This window comes from Brassica oleracea, chromosome C2 (assembly GCF_000695525.1).
Source record: "Brassica oleracea var. oleracea cultivar TO1000 chromosome C2, BOL, whole genome shotgun sequence".
NCBI lineage: Eukaryota > Viridiplantae > Streptophyta > Magnoliopsida > Brassicales > Brassicaceae > Brassica > Brassica oleracea.
Genome location: NC_027749.1, coordinates 1,276,996 through 1,304,241, shown reverse-complemented (window position 1 = coordinate 1,304,241; position 27,246 = coordinate 1,276,996). Strand labels below are relative to the sequence as shown.

The following is a 27,246-nucleotide window of genomic DNA, read 5'->3' as shown; positions in this document are numbered from 1 at the left end:
ATGACATGTTTTTCAACACGTTTAACAAACAAAACGATCTCACAAAACTGAAAAGGACATCGATAGCCATTAGCCAACACATCTACACACAAAATATTGAGGAATGCTATCCAAGCAAGTAAGCAACATTGATGCCAATTTGCCAAAGACCACTATCAAAATGAGACTAGCTAGACTACAAGATTATTTGCATTATAGTAATTTAATTATACCAAAATCTCTTGGAAAATCCTTTTACGTAGGTCAACTTAAAAGAACCTTCATAAAAAACTAAAAAAGACATTAATTACTATCTAATGGTATAATCTTTATTACATAAGATTAGTTCCAACGTCGTCGCTAATCACAATCCGGGAGATGTAATGACGAACGTGGGGCCAAGGAAGCTTCCATCACGATGTAACCGACGCATACTCATCGTTTATTCTATTCCTTTTATATCTAAAAAAAGGAATAACAGTCGTATGAACATTTGTATAATAGTTTGACGTCTCTCTCTTACGTGAAAGAGAAGACTTGTTCAAAGAGAGAAAGAAGAGATCATGGATCATCATCAACAACAACTCTTCTCTCTCTGCTCAGTTCCATACGTTTTCAACATCAAGAAACATTTCTTCGTCAGCCTTTTTTCACTTAGCCTCCTCATCTTCTCAACCCTCGTCATCTTCAACCTCGTCGGCTCCTCCTCCTTCGAGCCTCTTCTGCGTTTCGGATTGTCGTCGCCCTCATCGCAAAACTCAACAAAGGATTGTGATTACTCCAAAGGAAGATGGGTTCGTCGAACATCATCATCATCATTGATATACGGAGAAGAGTGTCGCTTTCTTGATTCAGGTTTTCGTTGTCGCAAGAACGGAAGAAAAGATTCTGATTATCTAAACTGGCGATGGCAACCACACGGCTGCGATCTCCCACGGTAAAGATGTTGCCACGTCAAATTTTTCATAAAAGTGAATATGTGTTTTCTTGCTTGCACCTAAAGTTATGTATTGATTCCTTGGAATAAAATATATAAATGTTTTAAGGGTTACAACTAGAGATATTAAGCTTTTTAGGATTCTGTTCTCATTCTTGTGACACAAGAAAGCTTTACTTTAGTATACTAAAGTAATGTCTTTATTGCTTGCACATAGGGTTACAACTAGACATCAGGCTTCTATTAGCTTTATTCTGACGCAAGAAAGCTTTCCTATTGTAAACCTAAAGTGAAAATGTGTGTTTTTGCTTGCACCTGAAGGCTTTATTTAGGGTTACAACTTGATATTAGGCTTCTGTTCACTTTCTTCTGACACAAGAAAGCTTTGCTCTTGTACACCTAAAGTGAAAATGTGTGTTCCTGCTTGCACCTAAAGGCTTTATTTAGGGTTGCAACTATATATTAGTCTTCTATTCACTTTCTTCTGACACAAGAAAGCTTTGTTTCTCGTCTTAACCTAAATGTTTTAGTACTAACTGTGACCAACTTAATGTTTTTTTTTTCTTCTTGGTTTGGCTGTTGAATGATTAGGTTTAACGGAAGTGATTTTCTGGAGAGGAGTAGGAACGGGAGGATAGTGTTCGTGGGAGATTCCATTGGAAGAAACCAATGGGAATCACTCATGTGCATGCTCTCACAAGCAGTACCTAACAAGTCAGAGATCTATGAAGTGTATGGGAGCCCCATAACCAAACACAAAGGCTTTCTCTCGATGCGGTTTCCTCAGCAAAACCTCACGGTTGAGTATCACAGAACACCGTTCCTTGTCGTCATTGGCCGGCCACCGGAACACTCACCGCAAGAGGTCAAAACCACAGTGAGAGTCGACAAGTTCAACTGGCAATCAAAGAGATGGGTGGGGTCAGATGTTCTTGTCTTCAACTCAGGGCACTGGTGGAACGAAGAGAAGACCGTGTTAGCGTAAGAGAGAGTCCCCCCTCAGCTTCTGACATTCTCTTCCTTAAACTGTGGTTCTGTTTTCTTTGCAGAGGAACATACTTTGAAGAGGGAAGGAAAGTGAACAAGACAATGGGAGCAATGGAGGCGTTTGCGAAGTCTCTGAAGACATGGAAGTCATGGGTTTTGGAGAAACTTGATCCTGACAAGAGCTATGTCTTCTTCAGAAGCTACTCTCCAGTGCACTACAGAAACGGGACATGGAACCTGGGAGGTCTATGTGATGCAGAGACTGGTCCTGAGACTGATAAGAGGAGAATGGAACCTGATGCAGCTCACAACAGATATATCTATGAAGCAATTGAAGAGATGAAGTATCAACACAGTAAGGTTAAGTTTCTCAACATTACATATCTGACAGAGTTTAGGAAAGACGGTCATCCTTCTCGGTATAGAGAGGGTGGTACTCCTGTTGATGCTCCTCAAGACTGCAGCCACTGGTGCTTACCAGGCGTACCTGACACGTGGAATGAGATTCTCTATGCGCAGCTGGTGTCAATGAATTATAGAACAAAGTGAGGTATAAAAAAATGATTCTGCCTCTTGATCTAGTCATGATTCTGTTTCATTTTGCATTTGCTTCACCTTCTGGAGCTGTCTTAACAGGATCAAGAGATGGAACAAGAGAAGTAGAAAAGAGCAAAAGCAAGTACAAAGAGAAAGCATTACCAAGCCTGGGAGATATCTCTAGATTAGTTCATTAACTCAGTCATACTGCAAATGATAGTTGTAAACATGATTTGTACAAAGAACCCATTAACAGATCACTATAGAAGTTGTAAAACTGAAACAGATCATATCAGTCTCGAAATATTATTGATGATCATCTGTTACAAAAACCGATATATACATACATATCTAAGAGTAAGCTCCATATAAGCAGGAGTCATGGAATGGAAAGAGTTGAGAGATTTGTTGTGACAACTACTTCTGCTTTAACAAAAGATTCAGAGATCATGAAACGAAACAAGAGCAAGTGTGCCGAAGCTTTGCTCATGTTTCTTACAAACAACACTTGTAAAAGTGTTTTTTTTTTCATACCAAAAGATATAGCAGATGCAATATAATCCTATTTTCGATTCGGTTACTCGATGTTCAATGGCTCAGATGTTGCTGCAGCTGCTTCCCCTGGCCCAGGCGGTCCTCTAGCTATCGGTAAGCCACCACCACCGCCACCAAAAGTTTGCTTCGCCTTAGCGTAGTCCACGAATATTACACGACCGTTTAATTGCTGCAAAACAAAATGTTTTGTTACCAATAGTTAAACAAAGTGAAAAACATCAAAGACAATATACCTGTCCATTAAACTCCGTCAAAGCCTTCCTCGCATCGTCATCAGAAGCAAACGTCACAAAACCGAACCCTTTGGATCTATCAGAGACTCTATCCATTACTATTTGAGCTGCCAAAAAAAAAACTTCTCAGATACTTAAAACAGGGTAAAGAGTCTATTCATCACAATGATTTAAAGCGTACCTTCAACAACTTGGCCACATTGTGAAAATGCCTCTGACAACCCTTGCTCTGTAGTGTAAAACGATAATCCTGAAGATAAATTAAAAAACATGATTAGTTTGTGAATTAAGCATTATTAGATATAGTAATCTCATTTTCACCACACAAAAACACACAGATTAATCTCAATATTAATTAAAAGACCAAAAAGGAAATAGAGTACCGCCTACAAAGAGCTTAGTGGCAACTCCACGGCGTTGATCGACGAAACACGAGCCGGAAGCGTTAATCACGCCGACGGATTTCAAATACCGGCCACCGATCCTTGCGAGCGCCGCCATTGAAATGAATGTCGCGAGAGAAGAGAGACTTTACAAATGAATAAGCATGTGAAACTGTGAATTTGGGCCTAGCTCAGCCCATTATAGGCCCACCTCAAGCTAAATAGTTTCTGGATACTTTTAAACCAAGCTAGATCCAAATCAACATTACAATCCGGTTTACAAACGACAGAGGCCATTCGGGTTTTCGGTTCGGGTCGGTTCGGTTTATTCAATTTTCGGGGTATTCAGATTAGGATGTTTAAGAACCAGACATTTTTCGGATCGGTTCGGTTCAAATAATGTCGGTTTCGGGTCGGCTTTCTACTTTTTTATAAAATCCGAAGTGGAACCGTATTACAAATAATCCGGGTTTAGTTTGGGTTTAAAGCCAAAAAAACCGAAAAAATTCTAAAAACCCGAGTTAAACCCGGAAAATCCAAAAAAATATTCGGGTAGTTTAGATTTTTTTAGATTTTTTTATTTATAAATTTTGTTATATGTATATATATATTAAAATTAAAAATAATTAAAAATTTTAACATATTCAAAATATTCGGGTATCTATTCGATTTTTGGTTCGGTTTTGGTTTTTCGGATTTAGAAATATAGGAACCGTTTGGATTTTTATAATTTTCAGTTTCGTTTCGGTCTCAGTTTTTTCGGTCCGGTTCGTTTTAGGATTTCGGATAATATGCCCAGAGCATATGAAACTGTGAATCGAGCAACTTGGGCCTAGCTCGGTCCATTATAGGCCCACCTCAAGCTAAATAGTTTCCAAATACTTTTAAACCGAGTTAGATCCAAATCAACACTACAATCCGGTTTACACTCTGTACTGGGTGGGGGATTTAGGGTTTCTGTCGATTCAAGTCTCAGGAAGAAGGAGAAGAAGGTCGAGCTCAGAAGAAGATGTCGTCGACACTCCTCGAGCAAACTCGCTCCAATCATGAGGAGATCGAAAGACTGGAGCGAATCATCGTCCAAGATCTGCAAACCGAGCCGTCGTCGAGCAAGGATAGATTGGTACAGGGCCACCGCGTCCGCAACATGATCCAATCCATCATGCGCACCACGGAGAAGCTCGTACGTTAATGCAGTACCTTCTATCGATTAGAAAATGCGCTTTCCTTGTATAGTTTATCTCAAAATGATTTGGATCCTTTTGAAATGTGTGTGAAAATTGAGGATAAGCTTTCATAGCTTCGTATTGATCTTATATAGTGAAGTGGTTCCCGGTTAAGTGAACTAGGGATTAAACCAAACCAAGCATTGATTAGATGATTAACTAACTACTCATCAGTAGATAGATACCTTGGGATTAATGAATGCTGACGTGTGATTCTTTGTTGGCTATGTTAAGGTTGAGACCTATGAAGATAAGGATGGGGCTAGGGAAGATGAGATTGCAGCGCTTGGTGGCCACACTGCAACAGGGATCAACGTGTATAGTGCATTTTATGATCGTTTGAAAGAGGTTTGCTCTCTACCCTTTTGCTTTGCTTTTTTTATGATCTATGTCTATAGTAGTGCTTCTCTTTTGCTTACTAGCAAGAACTTTTTTTTTACTTTATATATTTCTTTGGGTAGTTTTCTCGTTGAAAGAGTAGCTGAATTTTCAAGAGTATTGCTCAATCTAGTATTTTATAATTCCATTGATGATTAGTTTAAAACACTGGTGATGGATAATTAAGAACTTGTAAGTGAAAGAGTCTCTCTCAGTTTTATTCCATTAACTATTTTGGTTAGTTCCCATTCGTTTCAAAGTATTGTATGAAATTTGCTTTGCATGATAGTGTACCAGACAGACGGTTATATTTTCTACATCGATAGGGATTTATATCTAAGTAGGGTGCAGGCCCCACCCTGAATGAGATTCAAAAAAATCTAGTTTTGAGGGTTCCTGAATGGAATGTTTATAAACTTCTTTTACAAACTTACAGATACGTGAGTATCATAGAAAGTACCCTTCTGGACCTCTTGTTGATGCCAGTGCTGACTATGAAGCACTTCTGAAGGTGGAACCTGTTATTTCGTTCAGTGGAGAGGTAAGTTTCTGTTTGACTCTTCTCGTTATTGCCGGACACCAGATTTTCATTTTTGAATTTCTACAATTGTGTGTTGTGCAGGAAGGCGCGGGTCGGTACTTGGACTTGCATGATCTGTATAACCAGTACATTAACTCCAAATTTGGGGAAAGGGTTGAGTATTCTGTTTACCTTGATGTCTTTTCTCAACCAGAGAAAATATCGCGTAAACTGAAGTTTTCAAGGTTAACATTTCATTTGAATTTCTTTCTACCTAGAAAGCCTCTATATTTGTTTCTACCTGTATCTGAATGGCCTTCCTTATCGTCTTACAATATGTCCTTTTAGGCAATACAAGAAGTATATGGAAGCTCTGCTAGAGTACTTGGTCAACTTTTTCCAGCGAACGGAGCCGTTGCAGGACCTTGACAAAATGCTTTCCAAGGTTTAACCTCCTTTCTTTCTTTATCGTTATATTGTTATTTGTGTTTGTGTTGTTCTTGTTGCCGTATAGAATCTTATGGGTGCTTTGAACTAATGTTTTGTTGCAACTGGTATGCTGTACTTGTCTAAGAGTTTTCTATTAGTTTCCCTAGCTCTTTTGCGTAGAAGTTGGATCTGTAACTAGAGCTTTCATATCCTCGATTGTATAACTTGGCATTCTGCTAGTTCTAGTTTTGTCAAATGTTGTGCATGCAGTTTGATATCTTCCATTTAATATGTTTGGTTTCGTGCAGGTTGAGACTGATTTTGAAGAGCAATTTGCAGATGGAAAAGTAGTAGGATGGGAGAACCATGGCCAAGAGAATGAACCACAGCCACAGCATTCTGTCATTGATCTTGATTACTACACCACAGCCGAGGAGTTGATAGAAGTGGGACCTGAAAAGCTCAAGGAGGTAATGACCATGCTTCATGTTTATATGATCCCTGAAGCATTTTTCCGCTAATTATCTCTCTTGTATGTCGTTCAGGCGCTTGGGGCTCTGGGGCTGAAAGTTGGTGGTACTCTGCAGCAGCGTGCGGAGAGACTTTTCCTTACAAAGGTTCGTACATTTGCTAAATCTTCTGGAAACGCATTTTGCTACATTTTGCGTGTACTGATGTATTGGTAGGAGCATTTAGTGCTTTGAGATTTAGTTGGGAGTTAAAGTCAGATTGACATTTAGTATATGCCAATGGATTTGTAGCTTATGTTATTACCTTAAGGTTGTCTTATGCCTTTGATTGATTCAATTTATGTTCAGGATACGCCTTTGGAGAAGCTGGATAAGAAACATTTTGCCAAACCCATCGTGAAACAAAACGGAGATGCCAAATCAACGCAGGAGCCCGACAGTGGTAAACAGATTGCACTAACAGAGGCCAAAGTGAAGAAACTCTGCAGTTTACTTGATGAGGTTAGTTGATGGAAGTACCTCTTTGCTACATCCTTTGTTTTTTCCGTATATATTTAGCTTACCTTTAACTTTCTTGTTGTCTTTGTGTAGACAATCGAAAGGACGAAACAAAACATTGTAAAGAAGCAGGCCTTGACGTATGAGGAGATGGAGGAAGAACGCGAGGGTGAGGAAGAACGTGCAGAAGAAGAAAGTGATGACGAGGAAGGTGACTTTTACAATCCGCTGAAGCTGCCAATGGGTTGGGACGGGAAGCCTATACCATACTGGCTCTACAAGCTTCATGGACTTGGCCAGGTATGTTGGAGTTATTAGACCACCACTGACAAACACTATATGGACTTATCAAATTTGGTGTTGTTATGTCATGTAGAAATTCGAATGCGAGATATGTGGAAACAGTGTCTACATGGGCAGAAGGGCTTTTGAAAGACATTTTAAAGAGTTTCAACACCAACATGGAATGCGTTGCTTAGGGATCCCAAACACAAAGAACTTCAACGAAATCACTTCAATTGAGGTATATATATTGCTTTGTTGTAGCTTAAAGTAATAGTTTTGGGTAAGTTAATATGTGATTTGGTTTGGTTTTTATTTCAGGAAGCGAAAGAGTTGTGGAAGAAGATACAGGAGAGGCAAGGGGTTAACAAATGGAGGCCAGAACTTGAAGAAGAGTATGAAGATCGTGAAGGTAACATCTACAACAAGAAGACTTACTCTGATCTCCAACGTCAAGGTCTCATCTGATTATTGAATCACATTCAGGATTGTACTTGATAACTTCTCTACTTGCTGTATCACTTCAAACCTTTTTACTTTGTAAAATCAAAACCATTTGTCATCTTTTTGTGATGTATTGTCTCTCTTTTAGTTTCGTTTAGACCATTGCAAATGTTCCCTAGTGGAAACATAAAAAATGTTTCTCAAATTTCAGAATATAAACAGTATTACATCAAATTTGAAGTAATATTATCCACTAATTCATTTTGATCACCTTTATATTTATAAAATGATCTTCAAATTTATATATATATATATATATATTATATATTAAACAATTTTAGTACTTTTATAAATTATTTATATTTTTATTTGACTGTTTGAAGTTCAAACGTTTCAATAAAATTTTGGTCTAACGGTAACCGAAGTAGAGAATTTTTTTTTGCTAAATAAGTAGAGAATTTTAATTTTTTATTTCCTTAAGTGTTACTAATTTCTTAACATTCATTGGTTCCTCTTTTTATAGAATTTGTGTAAACATAATAATATGTTTCTGTTTACATTTTAAAATTTAATTGTTACTCATTTGCTAACTTCTATTCGCTGCTATTATTAGTTTTTTAGAATTTTCTTATAGAATTTGTAGTGTAGTTTATGCTAATAAATCACAAAATATTAATTAAAAAGGTAACTTGGAATGGGCTTTGTTACTTTTTTTTATTTCACAGTCAAACGGCCATTTTCGGAAGACACTCCCGTGCCAACGCATCCCAACTACGTAGACCATCTCTTTACCGTTAAGATCTAAAATCTAATCATCCAACGGCCACAAATAAATCCCACCAAAAATATGACCGTTGGAATACAACCGTTGCCTCCTCTTCATAAGACGAGCGCTCTCTCGCCTTCTTTCTTCATCACAATCTCTCAATCCTCAAAGAAGAGTAAGAATCTGCAGGAGAGAGCGCTCATGGCGACGAGAACAAACATGCCTGAGCAAGTCAGAGGTAATCTTCTTCTTCTTAATCGATTCGATTTCGTAAAATCTGGGTATAGCTTAATTGATTCGATTGAGTATTCATCTGATCTTTGATGGGGTTTCTTCGCGTCATCTGAATTCGATTTTTGCGAAATCTGGGTTTGATTCGATTGAGTATATAACTCGTGTGCCCTAACTCGGTCCCGATTTGACTCGGTCAAGAACAGATCTTGATCAAGTTTCTTATGGATTATGTGGAACAGGTGTTCCCGTCGCAGATGGTGTAAAGAAAAACGGCGCCGTAAAGAACCGTCGTGCTCTCGGTGACATCGGAAACCACCTCGTCGCCGTTCCCTTAGCCCAAGGAGGCAAGCCCATTAACAGGCCCATTACCCGAAGCTTCCGGGCCCAGCTACTAGCAAACGCCAACGGTGGTGAGAACAAGGCTCCGGTTCTTGCAGCCAAGAAGCCACAACCTCTTGTTCCAAAGAAGAATCTAGCCGTCAAGAAGGAAGCTGCACCAGCAGCAGCAGTGTCACCTCCCAAGAACAAGAAGGTGACTTACTCATCGGTTCTCAGCGCTCGTAGCAAAGCCGCTTGTGGTGTAGTAACCAACAAGCCCAAGAAGATTCTTGATATTGATGAGTCTGATAAAGACAACCACTTGGCTGCGGTGGAGTACGTTGAGGATATGTACTCTTTCTACAAAGAGGTTGAGAAGGAGAGCCAGCCGAAGATGTATATGCACATTCAGACGGAGATGAATGAGAAGATGAGAGCCATCTTGGTTGATTGGCTGTTGGAAGTTAACGTCAAGTTTGAGCTTAACTTGGAGACGCTTTACCTCACTGTCAACATCATTGATCGGTTCCTGTCTGTGAAAGCTGTTCCGAAACGTGAGTTGCAGCTTGTGGGAATCAGTGCCTTGCTTATTGCTTCCAAGTACGAAGAGATCTGGCCGCCTCAGGTGAATGATTTGGTGTATGTGACGGATAATGCTTACAACAGCAAGCAGATTCTGGTGATGGAGAAGACTATCCTTGGGAACCTTGAGTGGTACTTGACGGTTCCGACTCAGTACGTGTTCCTTGTCCGATTCATTAAAGCCTCTGTGTCTGACCCAGAGGTGAGTTGGTTATTTGTTTAAGAGATTGCGTTCTTATTACAGTATGGATTGTGAAAGAGACTGATGTTTGTTTCGTTTGTGGTTGTTTGTCTAGATGGAGAACATGGTTCACTTTCTTGCTGAGCTGGGGATGATGCATTACGACACGTTGAAGTTCTGTCCCTCAATGCTAGCTGCTTCAGCTGTTTACACAGCGAGATGCTCTTTGAACAAGTCGCCAGCCTGGACAGATACATTGAAGTTTCACACAGGATACTCTGAATCTGAGATTATGTAAGAATCAATCGTCAACATCATCTCTGTTTCTTTTGTTCTTCTCGTCTGTTAAATTGCAGAGAAACTTATATGTGTTTGTGTGTTGTGTTAATAGGGAATGCTCAAAGGTTCTAGCGTTACATCACTCGAGATGCGGAGAGAGCAAGCTACGTGCTGTGTACAAGAAGTACTCAAAGATCGAGAACGGAGGCGTTGCGTTGGTTTCACCGGCCAAGTCTCTCTTGAGTCCTGCTGCTGATGTGAAGAAGCCTCTTTCTGCTTAAAGTGATTTTTGTGTGTGTGTGTTTTCATCAGATGTCTCTCTGATTCAAGTTTTAAGATTTGACTTTTGCTTATAGTTCGATTTCAAAAGCAGTCTGTGATGTCTACTACTTCTTCTCTATTGACTAATAGATAAGCTTTCTTTATATTTTGACTGTGTCTTGCTTGTTGCATCAAAGCTGTTCCAGACTAACTTCCAACGAATCAAAATATAATTGAAATGTTATTAAATGGAAAAACAATTAATTATTCTAATGGTAAAAATCATCATATAATCCAAAATACATTATTAGCTTAGCCTTAAATATCACATAATCTTAAATTTTAATAAAACCTTATCAGTTAACTGTGGAGTAAGTTTCGGTTTAAAGCTAAAGTGTGATGACGACACCTCTATTGCTTGAAAGCTTTCTTGCTTATATGCACCGAGCACAAACCTTCCACTTTGACTAAACCGGGTTTAAATTCTCGGCTTTTCGAGAAGTACAAAGGCGTTTTCGTTCCTCCTCTCCCTGAGAAGAGTGCTGTTGGTAAAATTAGCTACATTATCACATTGAGTCTAATATATATATTACATTTAGCTCTATTCAGTTAAGTTGATTGATTGATGGATTTTGATAATATTATGCTCTGATAGTGTTTAAGGGTAGCATCTTGCCAGTAAGTTATAGAACTGTTAAAGAGTTCTATGTTTAGCCACTATAATTTGTTACTTAGCAGCTATACCGTAGCGCAAGATGAAGACTTCTTAAATGTGGAATTTATTATTGATTTCATTCACTTTTTTGCTCCATGCTCTTGATTAACTTTACGGTTCTTTATTATCTTAATGCTACTACACCTGCACAAATGACAGGATGTGCAATCAAAAGTTAGTGATGCTATCCTCGGAAAGGAAAAACCTGTCGAAGAAACTACTCCTGAATACGAGAAGCTTAAACACTACGTTTTCGAGCTTGAGAACCACTTAGCTGAGGCTCAGAAGCATGCGTATCGCCTCGTCAAGAGGCATAGAGGTAAGTAACAATATGTCACTAGTCTGATGGCATGGATGGATCTTCAAATTTGATGCTTTGTTAACCTGATGGCAGAGTTGGGTCAGTCACTTTTGGATTTTGGAAAGGCTGTAAAACTTCTTGGAGCTTGTGAGGGTGAACCTACAGGAAAAGCATTTTCTGATCTTGGAACTAAATCCGAACTGTTATCGATTAAGCTCCAGAAAGAGGTACTAATTTTGTAAAATGTTGCTAAGCATAAAACAGCTCTTTCTATCTTTTTCAACTATAGTAAGATGATGATGCATGTTGTATCTACGTTCGTTTTGTGCAATTCGTCAAGGTGATTTTCTCTAGCCTTTTGCCTTTGGGGTTAGATTCTGGTTAGGGACACTAGACATGTCTGGACATTAAACTCTACCCCTCTTGCTTCCGTTTTGTGTATATCAAGGCGACAATAGCAGAACGAGGCATTGCATTCAGGCAACATTGTGAATTGGCAGAAACAACAAAGCTAAAAGAAATAAACCTGTATGATTATCTGTTCTCTGTCAAATAAGATTGGTTTGGAACATTCTGTAAATTATTCTATGTTATTGTTTGCAGTGACAAGCTCATGCTCACACGTTCCGAGAAAGTAGGAGAAGCTGAGAACGAATACAGAGAGGTAACAACAACAACAAACTCCAACTTAAAATGATTTCTCTTTGACCATATCTGGTTGTGCTTATGCAGATAAAAGCAGAGAGCGAGGAAGCAACGATAAGATTTGAGAGGATAGTGAAGAGAATGAACGAGGAGATAGTGAGGTTCCAAGCAGAGAAGACGGAAGAGATGGGAGTTGCGTTTCATCAGTTTGCCAAAGGACAAGCTCGCTTGGCAAACGGCGTAGCTAATGCTTGGAGAGCTCTTCTTCCCAAACTTGAAGCTGCTTCTTCTTCTGTTTAAAAACAAACTTTTTCCTGTCTTGTCTAGGTTTCTAACAGTTTCTGGTGTTTTTATTTCTGTCAACTTCAACGTTAGTACTTTGTTCGTTTTCTTCCACTTGTAAAGATATACATGCACTATTCATACATCGCATTACATGTTGAGATTTAGAGCATGGTAAGACTTCTAAACCACTTTTATTTTCCCTTGAAACATAGTTTACAAATTAAATAAATTATAACAAATAATTAGTATATTATTTTAATTTCTTTTTTTAACTTGTATGTATAAAATATTATTTTAGATAATATTATTCTATTATTTTGGTTAGACATATATAGATTATTTAGTCGTTCAGTTATATTTGAGTATATTAAATTACATCTAATTTTTTAAACTAGACCATTTTTTTGTTCTAAATATGTTATTTCCTTATTTATTTAAAATATATGATTTTTTCTGTTTTAGACTTTTAGGTTTCAATTGGTGGTCATTTGAATTTGTTTTCAAAAGTTACTTAAGAAATGAGAAACTGGATCAAGCAACCAACAAGTACTATTATTATTACAATATATACAATAAAAACCACAAAATAATAACTCTTAATTAACTATCTAACTAAAAAAATACTACCATTATTATTACAATATACACTATACTATTTTTGACAACCGGTTAATAAGATATCAAACATCCTTTTTCGCTTATCAACTACCTCCATCATTTCCCATAGGATGGGCACTTACCCGATATCCGAAGCCGCATCCGAACCCGATCCGAAAAACCCGAACCGAAATAGCTAAATATCCGAACGGATATTGAATTAGGAGATATTGGATATCCGAACCCGAACGGTTAATATCCGAACCCGAATGGATATCCGAAGATAACCGAACACATGTATAATTAATTTTATATTTCTAGTTTACATCTCTCATTTTATGTAAAATATTTATATTGATATTACACATACTTTAAGTTCATATGATATACATACAACTACGGAGAAAATGATTTGCTACTCAATTAAAATGCATGTGAAGCTTTTTATTTTAAGAATTAACAAAAAGTTACATCTAAAATTTAAAAACAATAACCAAATTAATATCTTTTTAGTTTCAAAATGTTATGTCCAGTTGTAATGATATTCAAACGGTCAAATACAGAGAATGAGAAGAAAGTTTGGTAAGAAAGAGAAATTGTGAAGATGATAATTTCCAGCAGAAATATAGATAATAAATAGACAATTAGAACTTAATAGCTTTGAGTCCACACAGGGCCGTGCTTGACCACAAGCTGGTCAAGCATGTACTTGGGGCCAATATATTTATAAACAAATTTAGGGGCAATGACACAGATTGCCATTGCCCAAGTAACGACAGTGCTGCTTCTTGTGAAGGAACGTTTTTTTCAAAACCGTCTGGATTGAGGATTAAAATCGTGTTCTGAGATCAGTGGAGTGATGCAGAAAAAAATGTAGATTCTTTAGGCAGATGAACGGGTGTTAAGATTTTAAGTTTTTGTAAACGCTTGTGTTCTCGGAGATTTTACGAATGATGTGTCAATAATGCTGCAATGTCATTATTTTTATTCCTATAATTCCATGTGATCATACATTTTGTTGTCCTGTATTAATTTTATTACATTCATAATGGAATCTATTATCTCCACTAACCATATGTTATATAAAATTTAAAGAGAAAAAAAGCAATGACACCGAGTGCCATTGACCAAGTGATAACGACGGTGCTGCTTCTACCCTCGTTTCCCGATACATTCCGAGCCTCACCTGGCATATCTCGCAGATCCTACTGACCATGTTGATGAGGTGATTCATGGAGTTCAGCTTAATATGTTCTCACAAGCATTCTCCATCTATTGATATTCAAACGGTCAAAGACAAAGAATGAAAAGAAAGTTTGGGAAGAGAAAACAATAAAATTGCTATACCTCAGGTAAAGATTGTTACCAGTAGTTTGCAAAACTAATGATCTATGAGAAATAAGATTATATTGAGTAAAGGTTCAAAAGATTACAAGATTTTGAGAGTACAAGCCCTTGAAACTTAACTAATTTTATTTTAATCATGTTTTGTTCATGTTAATTTAAATTTTTTTCTTGCGATTTTCTTGTGTTTTTCTTATATCTATCTTGTGTTTTACTTGTGTTTTTCTTCTATTTATTTTGTGTTTTTCTTATTTTTTCCTTTAATCGTTTTTCAGTAGTACAATATAAATTCTATAAATTAATAAATATTAAAAATTAATAAAAAAAATTGATCCCAAATCAGGCCGATTCAAAATATGACACAAATTGATAAAATAATAATTTATTAGAAAAATTCTAGGTAAATATATAGTCTCACTAATATAATAACGTAATAATGTATATATATATATATATATAATTTATATAAGTACAAACAAACATTATATTTTTTTGTATTCACAATAAAGTTTTTTTCTATTTTTCTTAACACTTCAATATATTTTGATAATATTTAATAAATTATATCTAACTAATTTTTATATGACAAAATAAATTATTTCTTAATAAAATGGTATATATTATTAGTGTAGTACAGTAAAAATTCTATAAATTAATAATGTTGAATATATGTGCTTCAATTTAATTGATATATAATAAATAAATAAATTTCATTTGAAAAATTGAATAAAAATATTTTTGATAAACAATTTCATATATATATAGATATATATATATATATATATATATATATATATATATATATATGAAGTGAAATGTATAGGTTAATAACTGGATTAAAAGTTAATTTAATTGATATAAATATCGAGAAACATTATGTTCGTCATAATAATTTCTTAAAACTAATTAAAGTATTAAGATACTTCTAGTTAAAGATACACAACACAATTAGCTTTAGACGTTTAAGACAAAAAAAAAAACTTGTAATTGTCCCCACGTGTCAATGAAGGATTGTTTATTAATTAATTGGGATGTTATTGAAAAAAAACACAAAAACAGCGAAACCTTTGGAACCACCCGGAAGGTTATTTATTATCAGCCGAAAAAGTGTGGTAGCTTTGGTCAGTTTATCCAGAAATGTATTGACAACGAAAGCATAGCTCGCAGAGAAGATGATGACGACGAGCTTCTCTTCTGCTCCTCCTCTTCCTCCTCCTCCTCCATCATCAACTTCCAGATCCCTACTCCTCTTCCCTTCATCTCACCTCAAACTCCCCCCTCGTCTTCTATTACATGGCCGCTCTACACTCTCCTGCTCCGCCGCCGGCACCAACAACGGACCTCCTCCCGCCGGAGACTCTGTTCCAAAGCAAGTACCCTTTTGCCCCTTCTCTTCGTTTGTGTATTAAAAATCGAACCTTTTCGATTCTAGTTTCGTAAAAATCGAACCTTTTTGTTTGTTTCAGTAACTTCTGTATCATTGAGGGATCAGAGACGGTTCAAGACTTCGTTCAGATGCAGCTTCAGGAGATTCAAGACAACATTAGGAGCAGACGCAACAAGATCTTTCTCCTAATGGAGGAAGTCAGGAGGCTACGAGTTCAGCAGCGGATCAAGAGTGTTAAATCCATCAACGAGGATGAGAACACTGTGCTAGAGGCAACGGAGATGCCTGAGATCCCTTCTTCCATTCCTTTCCTCCCTAACGTGGTTAGTTACTTTAGAGACAAAAGACACGTCCTTGTTGTTGTTTAATGTAAATCTTGTCTTTTTAATTTTTGTTTTGTTTTTTGAAAATAGACGCCGAAGACTTTGAAACAACTCTACTTGACCAGTGTTGCTTTGATCTCTGGAATCATCTTCTTTGGTGGTTTGATTGCGCCTAAGGTAATGTAAACAAAGTATCTTTCCTTGAACACTGCATAAGCATGTGTTCTTGTTGAATGATTTTTTTTTTTTAAATGGCAGCTTGAGCTCAAGGTAGGATTAGGAGGAACCTCGTACGAAGATTTCATAAGGAGCTTGCATCTACCCTTGCAATTAAGGTACTACCACTAGTGAAATTGCTTGAATTTTTTATTATAATTTTTCATATCATATCTAGTAATTATAAAAATATTATATATTATTCTTTTGTCTGTGATACAGCCAAGTAGATCCCATTGTGGCATCATTTTCTGGGGGAGCAGTGGGTGTAATTTCGACATTGATGCTAATTGAAGTTAACAATGTTAAACAACAAGAGAAGAAGAGGTGCAAGTACTGCCTTGGGACTGGTAATGATTTATATATATTAATCTCATGGATTATTATAATCTAATTTCTTGAACTTTTTTGTTTTCTTTAAACAACTTAAAATGATATGTGTTCGCTTAGGATACTTGCCATGCGCTAAATGTTCTGCGAGTGGCGTGTGCTTAACCACTGATCCAATAAAACGAACTAGAGCTTCAAGCCGGCTTCTGCAAGCTCCGACAACGGAAAGGTGTCTAAACTGTTCCGGCGCAGGAAAGGTAAAAATATGTTGGTCTGAACTCATGTTAGTCTTTGTTTTTGTGATGCTAAATTGTGTGTGTTTGTGTCTGAATCAGGTGATGTGTCCGACATGTCTATGTACCGGGATGGTCACAGCTAGTGAGCACGACCCACGATTTGATCCTTTCGACTAGAAAAAAGATGGCAATGTCTTTCAAATGTGGGGTTTTTGTATGTACATTTTGTCCTTAAAAAAGCCTAAGCCAAAGACTCTGTACCCCGAGGAAAGCCAACCTCAGCCATATAAATGTTTACATAGTCCATAAAAGTAGAAGTTGCTAAAATATTTGAGTGAGTATAATAATGTACAAGTTGCTAAGATAACCCAAAAAAAATATTAAAAAAGTAACCAAAATATATTTATAGTTTTTAACTACACCAGAACAGAAAATTATGATTTTTGGTGCACTATGTACTTTTGGTATAACACACTAAAAAAATTCAGCTAATATTTTTGACTCCTACTGGTCGATTCGGTATTCACAATGATTCAGTCAAACCATTCAAAGCAAATCAAATATATAACCAAAAGCCCATCGAAAACAAATATGGAATTTCAATTATGACAAACAAATACAAAGAATATGTGACCTAATTGCTCCCAGTATTTGCCAAAAGGAAACGCTAGGACCACATATTGTAAATGACTACTATGTAAAAGTTCGTTTCCCTTTCTTCTCAAAAACTGTACAGTACCACAATCTTTTGAAGTGGGAGCTTCGTGATATAATACTATGTCAATGTGGGTCTTTTCTGATGAGACCCTAATGTAGCAGACCGTGGGCTCAGGGACTGTGTTTGGCGGATTCTTATTTAACGCGGAACTCATGTCTGAAAAGGGTCAAGTTTTGGGTGAACTTGTCTCTGTTCTTCTGATCCAACCCACGTGATATGTCTGTCATAAGACTGTCAAAGCAGGCTGAGAGACGCTGGTGTTGATCCACTGGCTGCAACACCATCAAAAATTTAAGTAATCAATGTAGAGGCTTGCATAAAAGAAACACTTGTGTAAAGAAAAAAAGAAGAGAGTTTTGGATTTATCACCTGTGAGGAGAGGATCTTAGCTTTTAGATCAGAGAATATCTGGTTGGATTTATATAAGGTTAGACGAATTAACAAAAAAAAAAACCATTTCGAAAACTGAAAGATAAGACATTACCTGCTCACTTATAAGAATCAAGCTTAGCATTGGTCTGCTGAGACTCCATTGATTGCCACAATCTTCGAACAAAACTATTTCAAACAGCGTCTTCAATATCTGCTTGTAAGAGCAAACCCGTTTAAATAAAAAGGGATTAAATCTAATTTTTGTGTTGCAATGAATCTGACAAACAGAAATGATGAGTTACCTCGGGGAACAAGCTAGGGCAGTCTGCAATGTGCTGTGCAAAACGAATAGCAGCTGGGGAAGTAGGTGCTTCACCCATTGTGATGTTGTTGAAATAATACGTAGCAAGATTATCTACAGCTACTGCACACTGTAACGATCATTTATATCAATGTTTAAAAAGACATTTTGCAGTATAAATCTTTCAAAAATAATTGATTACAAAGTTCTCACTTGTGATGAAATACTCGTGTCCAACCCCTTGAGTCCAGATTCAAGAGAGCCTACGAGATGCATAAAAGTGGCAGTATCCAGTTTCAGTATAAAGGTAATATGACTGCCACACAGGACCTCGACGAATCCAAAGTATGCCTTTGTAAGCTGAAGGATGAAAGAAGGACAATAAAGATTTGAGATTAAGAGTGTACATTGGATAATCTGAGGTTGTAGTGTAAAAAATATCATATGATGTGAAAGCCAAACAATTTCTATGCGTTTAATAAAAATCAAAAACCGGTTGATTGAATCACTAAATGAAATGTATCAGGGAGATAAAAACGCAGTGGCACACGTACCTTGCGATACGCTAATATATCTGCCAAGGGTATTGCTAGGGTCATCTTCAATGCGATATCAAGTGCATCCGCAAGAGCCCTATCGCCATAGAGTTCAAACACACCGAAGTTGCAATAATTTCCAGAAAGCGCTGCACATTAGATGATTATTCAGTATCATAACACATAATAATAATAATCAAAAACAGCAAATATGCCAAAAATGATTAACTCTCATTGGTTCTATAATGTCACAATCATGTTCTAACCTCTTGATAGAATAGTTAGTGAAACCCAGATCCCCTTGTATTTATAGGCGTATATATCCGCAACATTTGGAAGGGCTAAAATCCTTGAACCATAAGCCACAATCAATTTACTGACTTCCCGGAAAAGCAGGATGCCATTTGGAGAAGAAGAATCAAAAGTAAGCCGCTGGGTTTTGTTATGCACAAACTCAGCCATGAACTTCAACAACGGAGTCGTAACCTACATCAACAAACAAAGAAGAGAAGATGAGGCAAAGAAGGCACCAATATTCACGAAAATGTCAGAAAGCGTAAAATGACCTGACATTGGAACCCACTTAGGAAAATTACGTATTGATTAATGCTAAATTATATAGATAAAATAATACTAGGTTAGTGACCGATAATACAATCCAATGGAGCAGAATGGATAACTAAATACCTCTGGTGTGTCGAACCAATGTGAGATCCCTCTCAAAAGAAGTGGCATGTGTGCAGGATAGAGCCAGTCAAACAAAAGACCATAGCTTCTCCGGCTGAAATTAAAAGAGAAAGCTTAAATAATTCATAAGATTGTAAAATGTCTATGGATGTTAAAGTCACAAGCTGTAGTCAAGACCTGCTAGTAGCCATTGTAATTCCTCTTAAATCCCTCATCAACCCGATCACAGCGAACTTCACAGCATCAGTGCGAAACATGGAATCTGGTGTTAATTCCAGGGTGCGGAAAACCTAGCATGATTGAATAAAAAAAGTGGTTTACCGACTTGTTACATACGCTTAAACTATTTACAAGAACTTAGATTCCAATACACCATTACAATTATGATAGAAAGCTATGCATACTACAGAGGATACAAAACTACTATGCGATGCGAATTTGCCTATAGGATATCATAAGATATAAGGATATGGAAGAATAACTGTATAGGATATCGAACTATGCCTAGAACTGAAAAAGTGAAACGGACAAAGCAAATTTCACCTCTTCAATACAAAACTTTCATCTCTTCTTCAATACAAAATATGCAATTCCATCATCATAATCAGACAACAGTATGCAGTGCACATACAGACAGAATCACTATTGTAAATGAAAGCTCAGAGATAAGATGCGGAAAGAAAATAGTGTATAACCAACCTGAAGAAGTGGTTCCATCGAAGTTTTAAACTTTATTGAGCTATCCTCCATGAAAATCAGCCAACCAATTGTGTAGTAAAACGTTGTTCTGCTGCGAGAGCATCTGTACTCCTCTAAGAATGGAAACTGCTCCCTCTGGAATTAGACAACTCGCATACTGAGACTATAGCTGGTGATAAATTTGAATGCATAATGCTGTCCACACAAAAAAAAAAAGAATATTTGGAGAAGAATTACTGTGTGGTTAGAAATAATAAAGGTCACTGTGTCCAGCTTTAAAAGCAGCTTCCCGGTCATATATCTGCAAGAGAAAAAAAAAATCAACACGGAAATGCATGAGCTAATATAACATCAATTTAAACAGGTATAATGGAGTTACCCAGATGCCAACTCCAGAAATAAACTTAGCGTGTGACTAATAACTTCTTCACTCTATAGAAACAAAAGACAGGTGTGACTTTGATGTTTATAGCGGCGTGTTAAAAAGGTAAAGAACACAAGATTACCTCTGCATAACATTTTAAGTTTGTAGCAATCTTGCCAACAATAAGGTTCAACAACACTAGATGATCGTGGAGCCCAAGGAGTTCTTTCAATCTTTCATACAACTGCTGCAACAGAATGGTAGTATCAGGAACTAACGTAAAACAAAAAAAAATTATATAAAAGGAAAAAAGTTTGCATTTACTTTTGATGAATGCATGGCCTGATCACCAACGTAAGACTTCCGGAAATTCTGGAAGAATGTAAGAATGGCACGATCAAGCCTTTGTTTACTTATTTCACCATATCTCTGCAGAAAGAAAGTGTCATTTGATTACTTTACAGATGATATAAAAGTAGTGAATTCATCTGGGAGAAAAGGAACCCAACACGTGCAGCACACAGTTGTTGAAACGTTATCACAGTATCCTATACTAACGTTAATGAGATCACTCTATAATAACAGTTGTGGTTATACAGGCTTGGGAACATTTAAGCTAGATCTTTCAGCTGTATTCATGAGTGATTGTTTAAAAGAAGTGCATATAAATACAAATGGTGCCATACATCAAGTGGCAGAACAACCATACGTAATTTTCATCTTCATGGTTAAGATCCACTTTTTTACCAAATAATGGAAGTACTAAATCCAACGAGATCATTTACAAGACTACAAACATTTTCTGTTTTTAATTAATGTGTGCAGAGATGTATACCTGTGTGTGCAGTCCACTGTCCATAACATTTACTAGCTGCAAAACACGAGCAGAGAGTTCAGCATCAAGCACCTCTTGCGTCTCCACACTGCACCATATATTTAATTTCCATTGTTCATACTTCATATATTGTTTTGTTCCTCAAACAGCCTAAAGCAAAAAAATCTCATGAATCAGGATAGCATAGCAACTTACCTACAACCGCTGCACTGCTTGATTTTAACAATAGCGGCAACAATATGAACAACCCATGACAATTTCGCTTCAATAAGTGCCAGTTCGGAATTGTCAGCAAACTGTTGGTGCGCTCTTTCCTGTTACACAATCACTCAGCTAGAGCGACTAAGACACAAACATCGACAGAGCGGCAACAAGCTCAACAAATAATAACAGTTGGCTTTACCCTATATGATTGCAGAAGAGGCTCCATTGTGTTTATTATATACGTGCCAGTTCTTTCATACTGCATGATAAGAACCTCAGATGCAGTTTAATTGTATTAAGTTAAGATACAACATTATCCAACGACACATGTGAGCGAAACAAGGGTACCGCATGACACACAAATCCAGAAAAAGGATAACCTGAAATCTGCAGAGGTAAGGAAAGCAATCCAGCTCATCCTGCAGAACTTCAACTTTATCCAAAGGATGATCAGTCGGATCATCATCGGGGACACTAGCCTGGAAAGAGGAATACATATCAAAGAAACTACAATTTTGAACAGGGAACCTTACAGACTTAGCGGTGATATATACCTGTACAGAATTGAATCTGGAGATAATAAAACCTTCCGTAATTTTAGGTACAAATTCATCTAGTAGACTTGGTGAATCACCCTTCAAGTATGGGACAGATGCAACTAATCTGGACCACATTCCAAGAAGGTAGTACACGCTGCTACTGGCCCACTGAAAGAAAAAATCTCTTACAGATTTGCAAACTAGATACCATCTCAGCTAACCATTTAAGCTATACTAACATCGACCATGTTGAATGGCACGAGCTTTAAGGAGATAAGTAGCGAAAATTTACCTGCCATGACTGGAGAGATTTTAGTGTAAACTCTGCCACCAACTGTATCCAGTCACCGTAGCCATCCATCTTCACAAGCTCCGAAAGCTGCAGATGAATTCATACATACTGTTATATATACCATTACTAAAGGACGTCCAGATAGAAATCTAAGTAATACAAAGCACAAGTGCTCCAATCCCTTATTGTCAACTACAATTGGGCAAGAGAGGTAAGTATTCCCCCAAGAGAACAATGTTAAATTTACAAAAAACTTTAGTACATACTGTCTCTGAGCTATCACTGAATTCAAAAGTATATGTAGCCTCAGTAATCACGAACAGTAACGACTGTCCGACTGTGACATATTACAAAAAGGAACAAGTGTGCATTTACCCATGTACATGGATCGTAACATAAAATTCTAGCTATGACACATAAAATTAGACAAACAGTGATGTGGGAACTATAAAGAATATTACCTGGTAATTCAACCTAAAACGCCCAAGTAGACGGCAGAACACATGGTAATTATCATGATCAGCAAGACCTGATTCATCAAAAGCAATTTGTATTGACGAAGATAAGGGGCCGGGATCAGCTAAGTAAGATCAGTGGGGTAAATATGCATTCAAACACAAAACTAACACATACGTAGGCTACAATGTTAGCAGACTACATAACTAAGATGCTGGAATTTCAGTCATGAAGGGCTACAAATTGGTAAATGAGACAGTTGCATACAGTGAGCTCAATTTTTACAGTAAATCCGACAGTACAATACATCCAACATACCTTTTCCTGTTTGAAGAATTTCTCTGGTTCCAGTCATCAAATGTGCTAAAAACGTAGAGCGGGTAGCATCATTTGTGAACAGAGAACGTCTTACAGAAGCCAATCGCACCAAGCACTCAAGTGCCTAGAAATTAAAACAGAGGAACATTAACAAATAGCTAATTCCAAATCTATAAGACTATAACTACCTATTCCATCCAAACTGTACATTTACAAATCAGATCCACAATGATATTACTGCAATTGAAACACGTTTCCTCACATTAAAAATGGATAAAAATGAAGAAAAAAGCAAATCACGTTTCATTTTACTGAAAAATGCTTATATGCCTTTCTCTCCCAGAACAGAAAAAAAGAGGACAAAATGGATATGGACATACCTCTTTCGAAAGAGGTGACTCTGTACTGCCATAATAATCGAAAAATATCTGCAGCGTAGAGGAATCCTCCAATACTGACCTCCACGACGTTGGAATCTAAGAATTATCAGTTACACAAGAAGTTATAACAGCATGAAAAACGAGTACCAGAAATACTTAGGCACTAAGCGTTGGCAAACAGGAAAACGATATACGATATTAATGTTCTACCTGAACTGTGCCAAACTCTTCGGTGCTTTCATCAATTGAAGTTCCAACGAAATCAAACGATACACACCTCAGTGAAAGGGAAAGCGCCAATTCTTGTAAACGCCCAGTAGCTGGTTAAAAGACAATGTCTGACTCATTACTATTGAACTGAAGAGAAAAGAAAATGAAATTCCCAAGCCTATGCCTAGACAAACAGAAAGACATCGAGAAAGACAGCAGCATACCGCACGATTTCAAAACATTCCACTAGTATATGTTTCAAGATGGTTTTCTAAGTTGCCATAATGGGAACTAATGAAAAAAAATGACAAAGATGACCCATCCAACAGAAAGAATTTCCTAAAGTGGTATCAATTCATTTACAGCCAGCAAAATTCACACATGCGCAACCAACAATATAGGTTGATGACATCAATGCATTACAAGATTAAGTTCATAATATTACCATCATTTCTCAGATAGCTTAATGAAGTCAAAGCTATTCGGAATATTTGAAATAAGGATTGATCCCTAAAGTTGCAGGCAACCCTCCGGTGACGTGTGGACGGCAGCCCTGGATTAGGCTAAGAATTGAGAAAAAGATAGATGAATAAATGTCAGTAAGTATATCACGAAAGTAAATAAATGGGCAATATTCTTGAGACGCAATATATATCTACAATGTTCATCTTACTTGATTCATCTCCTGCACTAGTTGATCCAGAATTCTTAATCCAATAGAATAGTGATCCGAGGAACCCTATTCAAACACCATTTATGAAAGAAACATATTTTAGCAAGCTCGTGTTAAAAATCTGCACCTTCTACAAAAGTATCCTCCACATGGGTTTATGCAATATAATGTCCACAAGGCACTAAGAAACAATGTAAATACAGAAACCATATACCAAAGAAAATGCACCACCTGCTCCAAGAAGTTTGTTGATTCCTTAACCACATCCCTGAATCTATCATCATCCAACCATCCAAACTTTGTGAGCCGGCAAAGCAGTTGAATGAGCGAAGCAATAACAAATGGTTGCATCTTCGGTCCTCTTGTAGCCAGATAGTTCACTATATAAGCCCCTAGGAAAACCAACACAACACCAGAAAAAAACATATTAAACGCCAGAAAACAGATACATCTAGTCATTCAGGATGGAGAACTGCATATGAAATTTACTGATATCAAGGCGAAGATTCAGCGGAAGGGTGTGATCCGTCACTTGCTTCAACAAACTCGAGCTAGCGAGCATCAAGGAATAAGGTTTTGACGAATTGTCGAGAATGTATTGGCATTGTGATATATAATCCGTATTCACGGAAAAGCATCTCAGACTATTTTCAGCGTGAGCCCTCTCAGCTGAATCCTGTGAGTTGTATAGTCTCTCGCATAATGCCTCAAGTTGCGCCAAGCTCTCCATCGGTAACGAAGCAGAATCTGACCAAAAAGGTACAAAAAAATAGATACCACTACCGCTTCAACAAAGAATATTTCGACAAGATTTCAGTTTCATTAGAGTATATTCTGATTTATAAAGTGTTCAGTGGCAGTAAAAGAAGGGAATATAACATTACAATAACAATACATCAAACAAGCTGCAAGGGAAAAAAACAAATGACAGATTTTCACAATAAATTCAACCCACAATTCTTAACAAAAATCATCAAAAAACAAGATCCAAACAGAGATGGAACGACATTAACAATGACAAAAGCGCAGTATCAGTTAACGATGTACAAATTCTACCAGCGAATATAATTAGATCTCATACAGCAGAAGGCAAGAGAGGGAGTACACAAGTAGTAAACGAAAAAAAGGTGATAGCCTAATGGGAGAGTTAAGTTCCTAACTCTGCATGATGGACACCTCACTCCAGCTCACTCACTACCCGGTTTGATTTCTGTTTAAAACGTCAAAATCCAAAACTTCAGTTGCCAGTTGCCACACAACTCACACTAGTCATACAAAACGCCAGACTTACATAAAGTATAAAAGCTACAACTCTAAAAGAGATAATCAAATACCGCTATAACTTTGGTATCTCAGAAAATATCACATTATCAAGTCAACACATAATCAAATACCGCTATAACTTCGGTATATTAAAAAATATCACATATTATGCGCAGACTTGGCAATATCATTCTGCAACAGCTACATCCTACCTTATATTCTTATTCCATGGAAGCTCAAGGAAAGTGTGTTGATTGAAACAATAAAACGAATCATACGAACATATCCATGCTACGATGAATCATCTTAAACTCTCGATACAGTGCAAGGTGCCAAGGACAGACATATACACTCAGAAAACGGAAATGAGCAGATAGAAAACCTAGATTTCGTATTTTTCAATCATATCCTAATCATTTGGAGGAAAAAATACAGGAAGAGGATCCATCATCCATCTTCATCAGTTCAGGAATCACAAGATTGAGGTCAATAAACGAATCGAGCAACTAAACACCGATGTGAGAATAGAAACTTCGCCTCACCAGAGATTGAGCTGGCAGCTACTTCCGATTTGTTATTCGGCGAGTTTTTTTCCGGCGAACTGAAATCTCGATTCGATGGTAACAACGAAGAAGAAGAGACGTGAAGACTGATCGGGGGCGATGACAGCGTTTTAGAGCTTTTCGCAGATTGTCTATTTAACTTGCTTTTTGTTTATAGATGCTCGCTCGAGCGCTTCAAGATGGGCCGAATCTTATTCTTTAATGGGCCTGGGGATTCAGTAGGCCATAAATTGAGTCTTGTGAGCCGAAGCCTAATAAGAAACATCCCACGACTGTTGAGCCAACCGCGCTTCACTCGCAGATGAATTCTGAGGGAGAGTGAATAATTGTAGTATTAACTTGGAGTGGGCGTTCGGGTTTTCGGGTTTAAAGATTTCATCTCTATTCGGGTATTCTAAATTTTGGTTCGGATCTTTGCGGATTCGGTTCGGATAATCCATTTAAATTATTTTTAAAATTTTAATATTCACTATATGTTTAAAATTTCTCAAAATCTATAAAACAAAATAATATATTACATATAAATTTGTATAATGTATGTCAAAATGCCTAAAATTAACATATAAATTGGTTTGATTTGAATATTTGGATAGAAAATCAATAGATATTTCAAGTATTTGGTGTTTTGAATATACTTTAGCTATTTTAGACATTTACTTTTGACTATTTATGTATATTTTCAAGTATTTTAGACAATTTAAGAGTATCTTATATGTTTTGGATGTTTTTAATATATATTAAATCTAAAAATAAGTAATATATTTAGGTATATAAATCTATTTCGGTTACATTCGGGTACCCGAGATATTTCGGTTCGGGTCGAATTCGGTTTCGGTTCTTTAGATACCAAAATTTTGAACCCGTTCGGATATTTAATCAATTTCGGTTCGGGTTCGGTACTACTTTTTCGGATCGGGTTCGGTTCGGTTCTTCGGATCCGGGTTTTTTGCTCAACCCTAGTATTAACAACTACAATTA

The 27,246-nt window shown here is 37.0% G+C and overlaps 6 protein-coding genes and 1 pseudogene across 11 annotated transcripts; 5 read left to right on the top strand and 2 right to left on the bottom strand.

The window, feature by feature from the left end:
* Window positions 1–488: 488 nt before the first annotated feature.
* Window positions 489–2,697, top strand: LOC106323059 (protein trichome birefringence-like 9). The gene is made up of 4 exons (XM_013761226.1): window positions 489–916; window positions 1,508–1,897; window positions 1,966–2,453; window positions 2,540–2,697. Exons 1-3 carry the CDS (start codon window positions 543–545, stop codon window positions 2,450–2,452), a joined length of 1,251 nt encoding a protein of 416 aa, XP_013616680.1. The 5' UTR covers window positions 489–542; the 3' UTR covers window position 2,453; window positions 2,540–2,697.
* A 35-nt stretch (window positions 2,698–2,732) lies between these two features.
* LOC106323060 (glycine-rich RNA-binding protein 4, mitochondrial) lies at window positions 2,733–3,750 on the bottom strand. Its single transcript, XM_013761227.1, has 4 exons — window positions 3,612–3,750; window positions 3,410–3,478; window positions 3,229–3,335; window positions 2,733–3,164 (listed from the first exon to the last, which is right to left on the bottom strand). Exons 1-4 carry the CDS (start codon window positions 3,727–3,729, stop codon window positions 3,018–3,020), a joined length of 441 nt encoding a protein of 146 aa, XP_013616681.1. The 5' UTR covers window positions 3,730–3,750; the 3' UTR covers window positions 2,733–3,017.
* Window positions 3,751–4,528: 778 nt separating this feature from the next.
* LOC106320454 (splicing factor 3A subunit 3) lies at window positions 4,529–8,014 on the top strand. The gene is made up of 11 exons (XM_013758821.1): window positions 4,529–4,794; window positions 5,072–5,185; window positions 5,652–5,756; window positions 5,838–5,980; window positions 6,084–6,180; window positions 6,473–6,634; window positions 6,710–6,781; window positions 6,983–7,135; window positions 7,226–7,432; window positions 7,509–7,655; window positions 7,736–8,014. Exons 1-11 carry the CDS (start codon window positions 4,621–4,623, stop codon window positions 7,880–7,882), a joined length of 1,521 nt encoding a protein of 506 aa, XP_013614275.1. The 5' UTR covers window positions 4,529–4,620; the 3' UTR covers window positions 7,883–8,014.
* Window positions 8,015–8,759: 745 nt separating this feature from the next.
* Window positions 8,760–10,571, top strand: LOC106326985 (cyclin-B1-2). Of its 2 annotated transcripts, XM_013764965.1 has the most exons (5): window positions 8,760–8,862; window positions 9,098–9,960; window positions 10,055–10,233; window positions 10,331–10,346; window positions 10,386–10,571. In XM_013764965.1, the coding sequence occupies exons 1-5, from the start codon at window positions 8,826–8,828 to the stop codon at window positions 10,497–10,499; spliced, it is 1,209 nt and encodes a 402-aa protein (XP_013620419.1). In that variant the 5' UTR covers window positions 8,760–8,825; the 3' UTR covers window positions 10,500–10,571. The 2 variants fall into 2 exon arrangements, with proteins under 2 accessions (XP_013620419.1, XP_013620418.1); XM_013764964.1 differs by having other exon boundaries at window positions 10,331–10,571.
* Window positions 10,572–10,961: 390 nt separating this feature from the next.
* LOC106323136 lies at window positions 10,962–12,440 on the top strand (annotated as a pseudogene).
* A 3,039-nt stretch (window positions 12,441–15,479) lies between these two features.
* LOC106326986 lies at window positions 15,480–17,274 on the top strand. The gene is made up of 7 exons (XM_013764966.1): window positions 15,480–15,735; window positions 15,833–16,076; window positions 16,167–16,253; window positions 16,335–16,411; window positions 16,515–16,642; window positions 16,743–16,879; window positions 16,958–17,274. Exons 1-7 carry the CDS (start codon window positions 15,539–15,541, stop codon window positions 17,033–17,035), a joined length of 948 nt encoding a protein of 315 aa, XP_013620420.1. The 5' UTR covers window positions 15,480–15,538; the 3' UTR covers window positions 17,036–17,274.
* Window positions 17,275–17,403: 129 nt separating this feature from the next.
* Window positions 17,404–26,399, bottom strand: LOC106326984 (exportin-7-like). 5 transcript variants are annotated; one of them, XM_013764963.1, is made up of 30 exons: window positions 26,248–26,399; window positions 25,548–25,652; window positions 24,932–25,189; window positions 24,674–24,834; window positions 24,443–24,508; window positions 24,215–24,332; window positions 23,770–23,879; window positions 23,560–23,655; window positions 23,180–23,303; window positions 22,867–22,934; window positions 22,406–22,492; window positions 22,129–22,281; window positions 21,955–22,053; window positions 21,774–21,833; window positions 21,566–21,684; window positions 21,371–21,458; window positions 20,860–20,964; window positions 20,678–20,782; window positions 20,551–20,603; window positions 20,409–20,472; window positions 20,172–20,306; window positions 19,650–19,762; window positions 19,473–19,566; window positions 19,052–19,271; window positions 18,804–18,934; window positions 18,463–18,609; window positions 18,251–18,379; window positions 18,061–18,159; window positions 17,946–17,984; window positions 17,404–17,848 (listed from the first exon to the last, which is right to left on the bottom strand). In XM_013764963.1, the coding sequence occupies exons 3-30, from the start codon at window positions 25,170–25,172 to the stop codon at window positions 17,711–17,713; spliced, it is 3,162 nt and encodes a 1,053-aa protein (XP_013620417.1). In that variant the 5' UTR covers window positions 25,173–25,189; window positions 25,548–25,652; window positions 26,248–26,399; the 3' UTR covers window positions 17,404–17,710. The 5 variants fall into 5 exon arrangements, 4 of the variants coding, with proteins under 4 accessions (XP_013620417.1, XP_013620413.1, XP_013620414.1 ...); XM_013764959.1 differs by having other exon boundaries at window positions 25,603–25,652; window positions 26,248–26,391; XM_013764960.1 differs by having other exon boundaries at window positions 20,678–20,779; window positions 25,603–25,652; window positions 26,248–26,391.
* Window positions 26,400–27,246: the final 847 nt, after the last annotated feature.

Bases quoted from the DNA above. Each gene is read 5' to 3' on its own strand.
- LOC106326985 (XM_013764964.1), top strand. From the start codon at position 8,826: ATGGCGACGAGAACAAACATGCCTGAGCAAGTCAGAG. The intron at 8,863-9,097 runs GTAATCTTCTTC...TATGTGGAACAG, and splicing joins CATGCCTGAGCAAGTCAGAG to GTGTTCCCGTCGCAGATGGT. The intron at 10,234-10,330 runs GTAAGAATCAAT...TTGTGTTAATAG, and splicing joins TACTCTGAATCTGAGATTAT to GGAATGCTCAAAGGTTCTAG.
- LOC106323060 (XM_013761227.1), bottom strand. From the start codon at position 3,729: ATGGCGGCGCTCGCAAGGATCGGTGGCCGGTATTTGAAATCCGTCGGC. The intron at 3,479-3,611 runs GTACTCTATTTC...ATTTATCTTCAG, and splicing joins CACTAAGCTCTTTGTAGGCG to GATTATCGTTTTACACTACA. The intron at 3,165-3,228 runs GTATATTGTCTT...TTTGTTTTGCAG, and splicing joins TGACGGAGTTTAATGGACAG to CAATTAAACGGTCGTGTAAT.
- LOC106326984 (XM_013764959.1), bottom strand. The intron at 22,282-22,405 runs GTAAATTTTCGC...TTTTTCTTTCAG, and splicing joins AATCTCTCCAGTCATGGCAG to TGGGCCAGTAGCAGCGTGTA. The intron at 17,849-17,945 runs GTGATAAATCCA...ATGGTGTTGCAG, and splicing joins CTAAGATCCTCTCCTCACAG to CCAGTGGATCAACACCAGCG.
- LOC106323059 (XM_013761226.1), top strand. From the start codon at position 543: ATGGATCATCATCAACAACAACTCTTCTCTCTCTGCTCAGTTCCATAC. The intron at 917-1,507 runs GTAAAGATGTTG...TTGAATGATTAG, and splicing joins CACGGCTGCGATCTCCCACG to GTTTAACGGAAGTGATTTTC. The intron at 1,898-1,965 runs GTAAGAGAGAGT...TTTTCTTTGCAG, and splicing joins GAAGAGAAGACCGTGTTAGC to AGGAACATACTTTGAAGAGG.
- LOC106326986 (XM_013764966.1), top strand. From the start codon at position 15,539: ATGATGACGACGAGCTTCTCTTCTGCTCCTCCTCTTCCTCCTCCTCCT. The intron at 16,412-16,514 runs GTACTACCACTA...TCTGTGATACAG, and splicing joins CATCTACCCTTGCAATTAAG to CCAAGTAGATCCCATTGTGG. The intron at 16,643-16,742 runs GTAATGATTTAT...GTGTTCGCTTAG, and splicing joins CAAGTACTGCCTTGGGACTG to GATACTTGCCATGCGCTAAA.
- LOC106320454 (XM_013758821.1), top strand. From the start codon at position 4,621: ATGTCGTCGACACTCCTCGAGCAAACTCGCTCCAATCATGAGGAGATC. The intron at 5,757-5,837 runs GTAAGTTTCTGT...TGTGTTGTGCAG, and splicing joins TTATTTCGTTCAGTGGAGAG to GAAGGCGCGGGTCGGTACTT. The intron at 7,433-7,508 runs GTATGTTGGAGT...TATGTCATGTAG, and splicing joins AGCTTCATGGACTTGGCCAG to AAATTCGAATGCGAGATATG.